At 43.4% G+C, this 14379-nt stretch overlaps 1 protein-coding gene across 1 annotated transcript in view; it reads right to left on the reverse strand.

Annotated features, from left to right (window-relative positions):
- The window catches only part of hck (HCK proto-oncogene, Src family tyrosine kinase), an 18918-nt gene extending 4844 nt beyond the window's left edge, over positions 1-14074 (reverse strand). The window contains exons 1-8 of the mRNA XM_024006145.2: positions 13831-14074; positions 9890-10020; positions 8481-8520; positions 7943-8039; positions 7682-7777; positions 3621-3724; positions 3381-3530; positions 2577-2729 (exon numbers count right to left, since the gene is read on the reverse strand). Coding sequence (XP_023861913.1) covers positions 2577-2729; positions 3381-3530; positions 3621-3724; positions 7682-7777; positions 7943-8039; positions 8481-8520; positions 9890-10009 — 760 coding nt within the window. The 5' untranslated portion in view covers positions 10010-10020; positions 13831-14074. The remainder of the gene's footprint in view (positions 1-2576; positions 2730-3380; positions 3531-3620; positions 3725-7681; positions 7778-7942; positions 8040-8480; positions 8521-9889; positions 10021-13830) is intronic.
- Between the last annotated feature and the right edge of the window lie 305 nt (positions 14075-14379).

Genomic DNA, 14379 nt, shown 5'->3' on the forward strand with positions numbered 1-14379 from the left:
CCTCATTCAATGCTCCACAAAGACAAACCACATTACCGAATGTTACCTCAGTTCAATGCTCCACAAAGACAAACCACATTACCTATGTTACCTCAGTTCAATGCTCCACAAAGACAAACCACATACCTAATGTTACCTCAGTTCAATGCTCCACAAAGACAAACCACATTACCTATGTTACCTCAGTTCAATGCTCCACAAAGACAAACCACATTACCTAATGTTACACTCAGTTCAATGCTCCACAAAGGACAAACCACATTACCTATGTTACCTCAGTTCAATGCTCCACCAAGACAAACCACATTACCAATGTTACCTCAGTTCAATGCTCCACAAAGACAAACCACATTACCTAGTTTACCTCAGTTCAATGCTCACAAAGACAAACCACATTACCAATGTTACCTCAGTTCAATGCTCCACAAAGACAAACCACATTACCTATTTTACCTCAGTTCAATGCTCCACAAAACAAACCACATTACCTAATGTTACCTCAGTTCAATGCTCCACAAAGACAAACCACATTACCTATGTTACCTCAGTTCAATGCTCCACAAAGACAAACCACATTACCTAATGTTACCTCAGTTCAATGCTCCACAAAGACAAACCACATTACCTAATGTTACCTCAGTTCAATGCTCCACAAAAGACAAACCACATTACCTATGTTACCCAGTTCAATGCTCCACAAAGACAAACCACATTACCGAATTACCTCAGTTCAATGCTCCACAAGACAAACCACATTACCTATGTTACCTCAGTTCAATGCTCCACAAAGACAAACCACATACCGAATGTTACCTCAGTTCAATGCTCCACAAAGACAAACCACATTACCTATTTTACCTCAGTTCAATGCTCCACAAAGACAAACCACATACCTATGTTACCTCAGTTCAATGCTCCACAAAGACAAACCACATTACCTAATGTTACCTCAGTTCAATGCTCCACAAGACAAACCACATACCTATGTTAACTCAGTTCAATGCTCCACAAAGACAAACCACATTACCAATGTTACCTCAGTTCAATGCTCCACAAAGACAAACCACATTACCTATGTTACCTCAGTTCAATGCTCCACAAAGACAAACCACATTACCAATGTTACCTCAGTTCAATGCTCCACAAAGACAAACCACATTACCAATGTTACCTCAGTTCAATGCTCCACAAAGACAAACCACATTACCTAATGTTACCTCAGTTCAATGCTCCACAAAGACAAACCACATTACCTATCTTACCTCCAGTTCAATGCTCCACAAAGACAAACCACATTACCTATTTACCTCAGTTCAATGCTCCACAAAGACAAACCACATTACCCGAATGTTACCTCAGTTCAATGCTCCACAAAGACAAACCACATTACCAATGTTACCTCAGTTCAATGCTCCACAAAGACAAACCACATTACCTAATGTTACCTCAGTTCAATGCTCCACAAAGACAAACCACATTACCATATGTTACCTCAGTTCAATGCTCCACAAAGACAAACCACATTACCTATGTTACCTCAGTTCAATGCTCACAAAGACAAACCACATTACCAATGTTACCTCAGTTCAATGCTCCACAAAGACAAACCACATACCTATTTACCTCAGTTCAATGCTCCACAAAGACAAACCACATACCTATGTTACCTCAGTTCAATGCTCCACAAAGACAAACCACATTACCTAATGTTACCTCAGTTCAATGCTCCACAAAGACAAACCACATTACCTAATGTTACCTCAGTTCAATGCTCCACAAAGACAAACCACATTACCAATGTTACCTCAGTTCAATGCTCCACAAAGACAAACCACATTACCTATGTTACTCAGTTCAATGCTCCACAAAGACAAACCACATTACCTAATGTTACCTCAGTTCAATGCTCCACAAAGACAAACCACATTACCTATGTTACCTCAGTTCAATGCTCCACAAAGACAAACCACATTACCTAATGTTACCTCAGTTCAATGTCCACAAAGACAAACCACATTACCTATCTTACCTCAGTTCAATGCTCCACAAAGACAAAACCACATTACCTAATGTTACCTCAGTTCAATGCTCCACAAAGACAAACCACATTACCTATCTTACCTCAGTTCAATGCTCCACAAAGACAAACCACATTACCTAATGTTACATGTTACCTCAGTTCAATGCTCCACAAAGACAAACCACATTACCTATGTTACCTCAGTTCAATGCTCCACAAAGCAAGAATGTTTTCAGAATACATATAAAACTCCCAAATGATGCAGCGGTCTAAGGCACTGCATCTCCGTGCAAGAGGTGTCACTACAGTCCCTGGTTTGAATCCAGGCTGTATCACATCCGGCTGTGATTGGGAGTCCCAAAGGGCGGCGCACAATTGGCCCAGTGTTGTCCGGGGCAGGCCGTCATTGTAAATAAGAATTTGTTCTTAACTGACTTGCCTAGTTAAATAAAGGTTAAATAAACAACATAAAAACTCGTACTGATCTCCCAGTATTGGTCCAAACATAACCTTGTCAGAATGACAGAATAGAAGCTTTAAATGACATGGAGCTCACCCATCCAGACTTCTCCGAACTGGCCAGCCCCGAGCCTCCTGTCCAGTTTGAGGGACTCCCGAGGAATCTCCCAGGCATCCTTCTCCCAGGGCTTCTGTGGCTTGGGACTGAGGCAGGGGCTGGTCAAGGCCTGGCACAGACCATCTCCCAGCTCTGTAGTAAAAACAAAACACATCCAGTATGACATCCACACACAAAGCTCTGAATCATACGGGACATGAAATACCATTAGCTGAATGTATCATTGAACTGTACGTAACACACACGAATAAACCCATAGGAAGTCAGTACTGCTGGAGGCTAAATACACAATGTGTCCGTATTCAGAACAGGCAGCCAGCAGAGGGGGCTGTTATCTCCAACATCCACTATCAACTTTAGCAGCAGTTGGCACTAGTGCTTTCAAATTCAAGTCTGGACCTCAGAGCAAGTTTCACTCTTCTGCCTCTAATCGGAGACTGATTTAGACCTGGGACACCAGGTGGGTGCAAGTAATGATCATGTAGAACAGAAAACCAGCAGTACTCCGGACCTCGTAGGGCAGTGTTTATTCATCCTGGTCCTGGGGACCTCAAGGGGTGAACCTTTTGGAGTTTTTCCCTAGCATTACACGCCTGATTTAAATAATCAAAGCTTGATGATTTGTTGATTATTTGAATCAGCTGTGTAGCGCTAGGGCAAAAAACGAAAATGTGCACACCTTGGGGTCCCCAGGACCAGGATTGGGAAACACTGTCTCAGGTTAATAAGATTGAAATAGCCCTTCTCTAGTGTGTTGTGGAAGGCCGTGCTGTTGGCACTCACTTTTATAATGGCCGACCAGTTCCTGCAGAGTGGTGAAGGTGATGCGTGGGGAGATGTAGAAACCGCCGTTGTCCAGCGTACGGATCTTGTAATGCTTGACTGTTTCTCCTGATTGGGAATCACTGTCCCTCACGGATAGTGAGTAACTGCCTGTAGGCAGGAAGGAGACACGGCTTGCTATAGTCTAAAAGTGCGCTTGTATAATGTGTATAACGTATAAGAGCTTTTGAACGTGCTCACCCTTGGTGGTCTCACTGTCACGGATCATAAACGATCCCATTTTGTTTCCTGATGCCAGCAGCTGCCTCTCTGCATCTTTTCTGCTCACTCCTTTAAAGAACCACCTGAAGGAGGGGAAAGTTATATTAGACTGATTCCTTTGAGCAGCTCCTTTAAAGAACCACCTGAAGGAGGGGAAAGTTNGAAAGTTATATTAGACTGATTCCTTTGAGCAGCTCCTTTAAAGAACCACCTGAAGGAGGGGAAAGTTATATTAGACTGATTCCTTTGAGCAGCTCTACTCACAAATTACTCACACAGTACACTGGAGAACATTTTGTGCCCCCTACCGATTGTGTTTTTTTGTTTGTTTATTTGCGTTGTTTGTAACAATTTTTTGTTTATTTATAATTATTATTATTTTTTAAATTTTACCCTCTTTTTCTCCCCAATTTCATGGTATCCAATTGTTAGTAGTTACTATCTTGTCTCATCTCTACAACTCCCGTAAGGTCTCGGGAGAGACGAAGGTCGAGAGCCATGCGTCCTCCGAAACACAACCCAACRAAGCCGCACTGCTTCTTAACACAGAGCGCATCCAACCCGGAAGCCAGCCGCACCAATGTGTCGGAGAAAACACTGTGTACCTAGTGACCTGGTCAGCATGCACTACGCCCAGCCCACCACAAGAGTCGCTAGTGCGCGATGAGACAAGGATATCCCTACCGGCCAAACACTCCCTAACCACTCTAGGCCAATTGTGCGTCGCCCCATGGACCMCCCGGTGACGGCCAGCTGCGACAGAGCCTGGGCTCGAACCCAGAGTCTCTGGTGGCACATCTAGCACTGCGATGCAGTGCCTTAGACGACTGCGCCACTCGGGAGGCCCTGTAACRTATTTTTTTACTTATTTTTTACATAATGTTGCCGCTACCYTCTCTTATGACCGAAAATAACTTCTGGACATCAGGACTGCGATTACTCTCCACGGACTAGCAGAATTTTTTTTTCCTTTAGCGAGTCAGACGAGGACGACCCGAACGATATACTGCTTTCTCAGGAACAGGCCCAGATCCCCGTGATTTGCGTGAAGAGGAGGTGGAGAAAAAGGGGCCAGAGGGCGGGCTGCCTTCTGAGAATTCGTTTGCGATCGAATAAACCTCCACTTCCTTCCATTCTGCTAGCAAACTTGCAGTCTTTGGATAATAAAATAGATGACCTACACGGAAGATTAAACTACCAACGGGACATTCAAAACTGTAATATCTTATGCTTCACGGAGACGTGGCTGAACGACGACACTATCAACATACAGCTGGCTGGTTATACGCTGCAACGGCAAGATAGAGCAGTGGCGTCTGGTAAGACAAGGGGCGGCGGACTATGTATTTTTGTAAATAACAGCTGGTGCATGATATCTAAGGAAGTCTTGAGCTATTGCTCGCCTGAGGTAGAATATCTCATGATAAACTGTAGACCACACTACCTACCTAGAGAGTTTTCATCTGTATTTTTCGTAGCTCTTTACATACCACCACAGTCAGAGGCTGGCACTAAGACAGCATTGAATGAGCTGTATTCCGCCAAAAGCAAACAAGAAAACGCTCACCCAAGAAAYCGCTCCTAGTAACCGGGGACTTTAATGCAGGGAAACTTAAATCTGTTTTACCAAATTTCTATCAGCATGTTAAATGTGCAACCAGAGGAAAAAAAACTCTAGACCACCTTTACTCCACACACAGAGACGCATACAAAGCTCTCCCTCGCCCTCCATTTGGCAAATCTGACCATAATTTTATCCTCCCGATTCCTGCTTACAAGCAAAAATTAAAGCAGGAAGCACCAGTGACTAGATCAATAAAAAAGTGGTCAGATGAAGCAGATGCTAAGCTACAGGACTGTTTTGCTAGCACAGGAATATGTTCCGGGATTCCTCTGATGGCATTGAGGAGTACACCACATCAGTCATTGGCTTCATCAATAAGTGCATCGATGACATCGTCTCCACAGTGACCGTATGTACATATCCCAACCAGAAGCCATGGATAACAGGAAACATCCGCACTAAAGGAGCTGGACTCTAACCCGGAAGCTTATAAGAAATCCCGCTATGCCCTCCGACGAACCATCAAACAGGCAAAGCGTCAATACAGGACTAAGATCAAATCGTACTACACCGGCTCTGACGCTCGTCGGATGTGGCAGGGCTTACAAACCATTACAGAATACAAAGGGAAGCACAGCCGAGAGCTGCCCAGTGACACAAGCCTACCAGACGAGCTAAACTACTTCTATGCTCGCTTCGAGGCAAACAACACTGAAACATGCATGAGAGCACCAGCTGTTCTGGAAGACTGCGTGATCACGCTCTCCGCAGCTGATGTGAGTAAGACCTTTAAACAGGTCAACATTCACAAGGACACAGGGCCAGACGGATAACCAGGACGTGTACTGCGAGCATGCGCTGACCAACTGGCAAGTGTCTTCACTGACATTTTCAACCTCTCCCTGTCCGAGTCTGTAATACCAACATTTTTTAAGCAGACCACCATAGTGCCTGTGCCCATGAACACTAAGGTAACCTGACTAAATGACTACCGACAAGTAGCACTCACGTCTGTAGCCATGAAGTGCTTCGAAAGGCTGGTCATGGCTCACATCAACACCATTATCCCAGAAACCGCCCCAACAGATCCACAGATGATGCAATCTCTATTGCACTCTATTGCACACCTTTTCCCACCTGGACAAAAGGAACACTTATGTGAGAATGTTATTCATTGACTACAGCTCAGAGTTCAACACAATAGTGCCCTTAAAGCTCATCAATAAGCTTAGGACCCTGGGACTAAACACCTCCCTCTGCAACTGGATCCTGGACTTCCTGACGTGCCGCCCCAGTTGGTATGGGTAGGTAACAACACATCCGCCACACCGATCCTCAACACAGGGGCCCCTCAGGGGTGCGTGCTCAGTACCCTCTTGTACTCCCTGTTCACTCATGACTGCACGGCCAGGCARGACTCCAACACCATCATTAAGTTTGCCGATGAGACAACAGTGGTAGGCCTGATCACCGACAACGATGAGACAGCCTATAGGGAGGAGGTCAGAGACCTGGTCGTGTGGTGCCAGGACAACAATCTCTCCCTCAACGTGATCAAGATAAAGGAGATGATTGTGGACTACAGGAAATAGAGGACCGAGCACGCCCCCATTCTTATCGARGGYGCTGCAGTGGAGCAGGTTGAGAGCTTCAAATTCCTTGGTGTCCACATCACCAACAAACTAACATGGTCCAAGCACACCAAGACAGTTGTGAAGAGGGCACGACAAAACCTATTCCCCCTCAGGAGACTGAAAAGTTTTGGCATGGGTCCTCAGATCCTCAAAAAGTTCTACATCTGCACCATCGAGAGCATCTTGACTGGTTGCATCACTGCCTGGTATGGCAACTGCTCGGCCTCCAACCGCAAGGCACTACAGAGGGTAGTGCGAACGGCCCAGTACATCACTGGGGCCAAGCTTCCTGCCGTTCAGGACCTCTATACCAGGCGGTGTCAGAGGAAGGCCCTAAAAATTGTCAAAGACTCCAGCCACCCTAGTCATAGAATGTTCTCTCTGCTACTACACGGCAAGCAGTACCGGAGCGCCAAGTCTAGGTCCAAGATGCTTCTAAACAGCTTCTACCCCCAAGCCATAAGACTCCTGAACACCTTGTCAAATGGCTACCCAGACTATTTGCGTTACCCCCCCCCCCCTCCCCCCTCTTTTACACCGCTACTACTCTCTGTTGTTATCATCATCTGCATAGTCACTTTAATAGCTCTACCTACATGTACATATTATCTCAACTAACTGGTGCCACCGCACATTGACTCTGTATATATAGTCTCGCTATTGTTATTTTACTGCTGCTCTTTACTTTTATTTCTTATTCTTATCCGTGTTTTTTTTTTAAACTGCAGTGTTGGTTAAGGGGCTCGTAAGTAAGCATTTCACTGTAAGGTCTACACCTGCTGTAATCGGCGCATTGTGACTAATAAAGTTTGATTTGATTTGCTTGACTTGAACATACTTACTCTTCGGTTTCAAGGCTGTCTATGGCTACATAGTTACTGGGGATGAAGCCTTCCTGGCCTGTGCTGATTGACTGGGCTCTCCACCATTCTCCAGACCTACAGAAAGAGAGAGACGGACAGAGAGAGAGAGAGAGACGGACAGACAGACAGACAGACACCGATTGTGAGAGGTGGGGGAATAGGTATTATAGGTATTGTATACAGTGCTCTGTATGGGGTATGAATGCGTCATGTTTATGTAGAATTGTCAGAGACACTCACTCCTGTAAGATTTTAAGCTTGTCTCCCTTCTTGAAGCCCAGGTCTCCATCATTTATACCCTCATAGTCATACAGAGCAATAGCAATGCTCTCAGGACCTGGAGGGGGAGGGGCAGAGAATGTAAGCGTGTGTGTGTGCGCGTGTGTGTGTGTATCAAAATAAATCAAATGCATGCACACATATGACAAAGAGAGACTTTGTGTTTGTGGGTGACATCACGTGCAATTCTTACATATTTAAAAACAACAATAGGGCTTTGCCTAGGTCACTTCCTGTCTGGCTGCTTTATTGTTATAGCAGTGGAGAGATCATCTGTGGTGAAACTCTGAGTCGGGGCTATCTCAACCTACACACTCTCTCCCCTCTTTCACTTTCATATGTGGCCTCAGCCATAGTCTATAACTACATGACAACGAACCGTTTGCCAGTTGACGCTGACACTATGTAGTGTCGCTGCTAGAAATACAGCTGAGCACTGTGATAGTTCCTACATCACAAATTCAAGTGAGCAACTGTAACTTTTCTGTGTCATACTCACCATCAGAGGGGACTGAAGGGCCAGAGGAGATGGTTCTATTCTGTGAAAGACAGAAAGAGATTGAAGTCGAGGAGAACCATAGGAAATGTAGTATAGAAGCTGGGAGAAAGTGAACACAAACAGAGAAGAAAATGACTGGTCAAATGACAGATGAAGTAAAAGTGAGATAGACYGATAGAAAATAGGAATGTAGAAACAGAAAGAGAGGAGAGACCTTCCCCCGAAAATATTCTAATCATTTTTTTTTTTAAACAACATCCTTGCCTTTGTTGCACTAATGCTCACACTTGTCTTTTCTCTTTTCTCACTAGCACTGACTTTTCTGGAGAGCTGCTTTATTGAGGAAAACATTTCCTTACTATGACTGTGATATGTGGTTGTCCTCACCTAGCTATGTCCTCATTAACTGTAAGTCACTCTGGATGAGAGCGACTGCAAAATGACTGAAATGTACATGCAAATTCAATGTCTGTTCAAACAATGATCACAAAATGAATTTCTGCATTCGTTGGATGTTACTTCCCCTTCCTCATTCAGAATGTCAGCGCTTACAGTCGCTTTACTGTAAACACACAGGAAGTATTGACCACCCCAGAGACACTCAAGGAAACCGACTTACAGATCAGTCACTTACTGTGCATTTGGCAACAGAGGAGAGTCTAGCAGTTATGTAAAGCAACAACTAGTTAGAACATTACTTATTTGGGTAATGTACCTCAAATATCAATACTCTGTGCATAGTCATATTGTAGGGAGCCTAACACGTTACTTTTCACTATGTTGTCTCAGTGACAATGACAAATATAACTCATTAGAATTTCCCTTTCAATGACCATGTCCCCTACTGATCTTTTTTCGATTTCTCATCACCACCATCACATCCTCATCGTCATCATCACCATCATCACCACCATGACCATCACCACCATCATCATCATCACCACCACCATCATCATCATCACCATCACCACCATCATCATCACCACAACCATCATCATCATCACCATCACCACCATCACCATCATCACCACCATCATCATCACCACCACCATTATCACCATCACATCACCACATCATCATACCACAACCATCATCATCACCACCATCATATCACCATCACCATCATCACCATCATCACCACCATTATCATCATCACCATCATCACCATATCACCATCATCATCACCAACATCATCATCATCCATATCACCATATCACCATCATCATCATCATCATTCATCACTCATCATCATCACCAATCATCATCAATCATCATCATCATCATCCATCATCATCATCACACATCATCATTTCATCACCCACCAATATCACCATCATCACCATCACCATCACCATCACCATCATCACCATCATCATCATCACCATCATCACGCCCAGGTTTTCACTCACAGCCTTGGTCCCAGTGGTGGGGTCTTTGACATAGTGGGCTGGCTGAGTCCGGCTCAGAGTGTCATCATTCACTCCTTTGCTGCTGGGATCCTGCTGCTCCTTGGACCCCACGCAGCCCATGGTGGAAGAACCTAAAAATGTGTTATTTCAAAAAATATCAGTCAGAATACAATGTAATTTACTGTAAGCTACTGTTTGGGTTTACTTTCATTACATCATAAGAGCAACGGTTTCCCACACAGGTCTACATGTTACACAGCTTTTTGGAAGCAAACAATTCTAGAATTCTTCCTAATCACCAGAGCGACACCAAACTAGCGACACCCAGCCACGCCTTTGGGACAGCAGAGGTGGCATGAAGAACTCTTTGTTTTTCAAATAAAACAACAACTTAGTAGCGTTGTAGGTGGAGTCATATGATCTGTGGGTGGAGTCAATATGGTATGTGGGTGGAGTCAATATGATCTGTGGGTGGAGTCATATGATATGTGGGTGGAGTCAATATGGTCTGTGGGTGGAGTCATATGATCTGTGGGTGGAGTCAATATGGTCTGTGGGTGGAGTCATATGATCTGTGGGTGGAGTCAATATGGTCTGTGGGTGGAGTCAATATTGTCTGTGGGTGGAGTCAATATGGTCTGTGGGTGGAGTCGTATGATCTGTGGGTGGAGTCAATATGGTCTGTGTAAAATATTTAAAAAAGGGACATTGGAGAGAGGGGGAATTCTTCTGATTGAACAGAGCTTTGTCTGTGTGACAGAGACAGGACTGTCATTTTCTGGTTCATCTGTGTTAACATAAACAGAGGAACTGGACTATTCAAAGAGTGAGAGTAGGAGAGAGATAGAGAGACCTTTAAGTTACAGTGGGATTAGACCTTCACCACAGCCTGAGTGTAACCGGTGTGAAAAGGCTAGCTACTGTAGTTAGTGGTGGGCGCTAGTAGCGTTTCAATCCGTGACGTCAATCGCTCCAAGACCTTGAAGTAGCTTGTGGCTTTCGTGGAGCGATAGGTAATGATGCTAAGTGTGAGGCAGTTATTGATGTGTTTAGAGGGTTGCTGGTTCGATCCCAGGTTGGGGCAAGGAGAGGGATGGAAACAACACCGTTATATTAGCATGGATGAGTCAGTGTATGTCGTTGACACCTTATAGGATAAATCTGGCATGAATTACTGTGACTAAGGCAAACTACTAACACCACTGTTCATAGAACACTTTCAAAATTCTACTTTTAAAACTGAGAGAAGGAAGTGATGTTTATCAGAGAGAGACAGAGACAGAGAGAGAGAGAGCGAGCGAGAGAGAGCGAGCGAGAGAGACAAAGCATCTGAGAGCTATTACTGTAACCTAACAGAAGAAAATGTGACTGAAGTCATCATAGAGGTTAGCTTCTCGTAGAGAGCTGATCTAGGATCATATTTCCCCGTGTCCATATAATCATATTCATTATGATCTAAAAGGGAAAACTGACCCTAGGTCAGTACTCTGAGACACTTTGTGAATATGGGCCCTGAACACATTTTACTGCACTCAGTTTTTTTAGGATGTGGAGGAGTGCTGCTGGATTACAGCCATATATCTCATGACATAGTCATGGAGAATGTTTCACTTTAAACAGTTACGCAAAGCTACCAATTGGCTAATTCAGGCGCCTCTCTCCCTTGGTAACTATTCCTCAGGGCATTGGCTGTAAATGAGCATGTGTTCTTAGTCAACTTAACTGGTCAAAAAAAAAAATCTATCTGCAGACAACCACTTGGTCAAAAATAATGGTGTAAATATTCACTTCCCTTTTCCATTTCAATGGTGTTCCTCTTCGCTTGATCTGTCAGCTTTTACAGGAAGATCAGTTCAAGTTTAACTTCCAGAAGACCTGTTTATGCTTACACAGTTTTCATTTCCACAGTTCACAGGCAGATAATGCACACCCCAAAAAAACTGATTAGTGAAGATGCTGGAGGCAAAATGAAAACTGATTTCCTATACTCAAAAATGTTTCACTTATATAGTACACTCAAACACCACCGCCACAATTTWATTTTATTTTAAATAAAACACAAGTATTCTTTATGGTTATTGAATGGAAAAGGTTCAGTTTATCATTATGTCAGTTCTCCCAAATTACAGGTAGCCTATAGGAAGCCACACCCCTGAATCTCAGGAGAAGACATTTCTTCTTGCCTGTCAATGCTGCATCATGATAAAGTGTCAGCCCGCCATGTAGTCCAAAGATTCTCATCCGTTTACAAACCTCCTCAGACTCATATCGATCACTTCATCCTCCATTAATCTAATAAAGCCATGACACACATGGCATGCACTTCCTGTACAGAGGAAGCTAACTGGAGGTGAAGCCCAGACCATACACGCTTATCCTTGTCCTCTCCATCCATCTCTCCTGCAGTCTCTTGAACAAATCAACCCCTAATACCCCCTTCAACCATCCTCCTCAGGTCTCTGGGAGTGTCTGTCTGTCTGCCTGTCTGTCTCCAACACACCCATATTTTCCACAGATGTAAATCTAGTGAGCTGTGGAAGCCCTGCGTCATGTGTGCCTCTGGCCCTAACTGCTATCATGGCATCTGACGCAGGGCAGGGCGGCGGGTGGCTGAAACTGGGACTGGACACCATGTGAAAAGGAAAAACTGCACTGCTAAACCTCCCCTGCCCACCCCGCACGCACACACACTGCAATGCCATGTCCCCAAGCACCACACACACTACAATGCCATGTCCCCAAGCACCATACACACAGGACCCTTTGCATTGGGAGGATTTGTCTCTGCAATTAGGAGAGTGGCAGTATGGCATGAGGTTCTCTGATAGGCTTCTCCAACATTAAGTATTGACTTCCTGTTTCCTGAAGTAGAAACTAGAGAAACACTGATAAAACTATAGGAACTATTGTCAGCGTAAATGTGAGGAAATGTGAGGCTTTCCAGCACAAGTTGATGCAATCATAATGTGCTATGAAGCAAATTGGGTCTTAAATATTGAGTAGATTGACTCATCAGATATCCATGCCAGATTAGCATTGATAAAAAATAGTAGGTTAATCAATTATTATGGTGTTTACTTTAAAATTAAAAAAAAATGCACCATTACTACACTCTTAGAAAAAATATCCTGAAGGAGTTATTCCGCTGTCCCCATAGGAGAACGCTTTGAGGAACCCTTTTTGGTTCCAAGTAAAACCGTTTTGTTTCCAGGTAGAACCTTTTTTGAGTTCCATGTAGAACCCTTTACACAAAGGGTTCTACATGGAAACAAAAAGAGTTCTACCTGGAACCAAAAAGGGTTCTCCTATGGGGGACAGCCGAATAACCCCTTTTCAAACCCATTTTTTTCCAAGATTGTGTTTTCCCTCAATAAATAGATTACAAGCCATGAATAGGTAGGTGTTGCACCTGTGAATACACAATGTGAATATCGTATGCGGTGTTGAATCAGTAGGATAAGCAGTAACTTTTGGTTCCTCTTTACATTAGCCTAGGCAAAAAGAAGCGAGAGACAGAGGGRTCAGCAAACTGGAAAAGAAATAGGCTATGTCTCAACATTTCGGAGCTAAAATGGACAGACAGTAAAGACATACATATATATTTGTAAAATTAAGAAACAGTTAAAATACATTTCACCTTTACCACCATTTATGTGAACATTATATTTCTGTAGTTTCTCAACTATCATCAGTGTAGGGATTACATACATAAACCAATAGCAAACACCGTAATATAGTCTACATAATAACACGGTCATAAATCCCTTTAATGCGCAATTTTCATAATACCACTGAATGACCCAGATGGGAACCGTTTAAGGAAACATCCATCTGTTCGTCCTCTTATTTTATTCTTTAAGAAATGCATATTGTTTATGAATATCAGTGAGTTATACATATTCACCTTCGTGGTCTAGAAGAAAAAAATGAGAGGGAATTACCTRGTTCCAACCAGCTGTATAATCCTTGGCCGCTATATGGCTATCTGGTCTTCTAATCCTGAATTATTTGTTTTCTTTATTTTTTATTTTATGTCCGCTCCTCCATCCCGACTCGTGATAACAATTCCGATAGAAAGTCCTGTTTTAGTTGTATACGAGGAAGTTAGTGCGTCGGCTCGCATCTAACTGTACATGAGGAACTTTCTCTCTGACTGTGTCACTGGCACTGTCACATCAATGAAGACACGGATATCTTTGAGGGCAGATGTTTTTTTTTTTTTGTACTCTTCCGGAAAGTAGCGGAGTAAGTAAGTCTCGAGATGGTCTGAATATGGACCGTTAAAAATACACATAAGAAACAAAAAATACACGCTATCTTTCTTGAAAATAAATTCAATTTAAAATATACTGTAGCCTATAGCTTATCTCTGTCTATGAAACTATTTTTGTGCTTTGAATTGGAAAAGTTGTCTTGATTATTAAAGTGACTCTACATTTCTACAGCTTGTTTTGTTACCTGCTGTAAGAAATGGCACATAACTGCTGTAT

Source organism: Salvelinus sp. IW2-2015, linkage group LG17 (assembly GCF_002910315.2).
Source record: "Salvelinus sp. IW2-2015 linkage group LG17, ASM291031v2, whole genome shotgun sequence".
NCBI classification, from domain to species: domain Eukaryota; kingdom Metazoa; phylum Chordata; class Actinopteri; order Salmoniformes; family Salmonidae; genus Salvelinus; species Salvelinus sp. IW2-2015.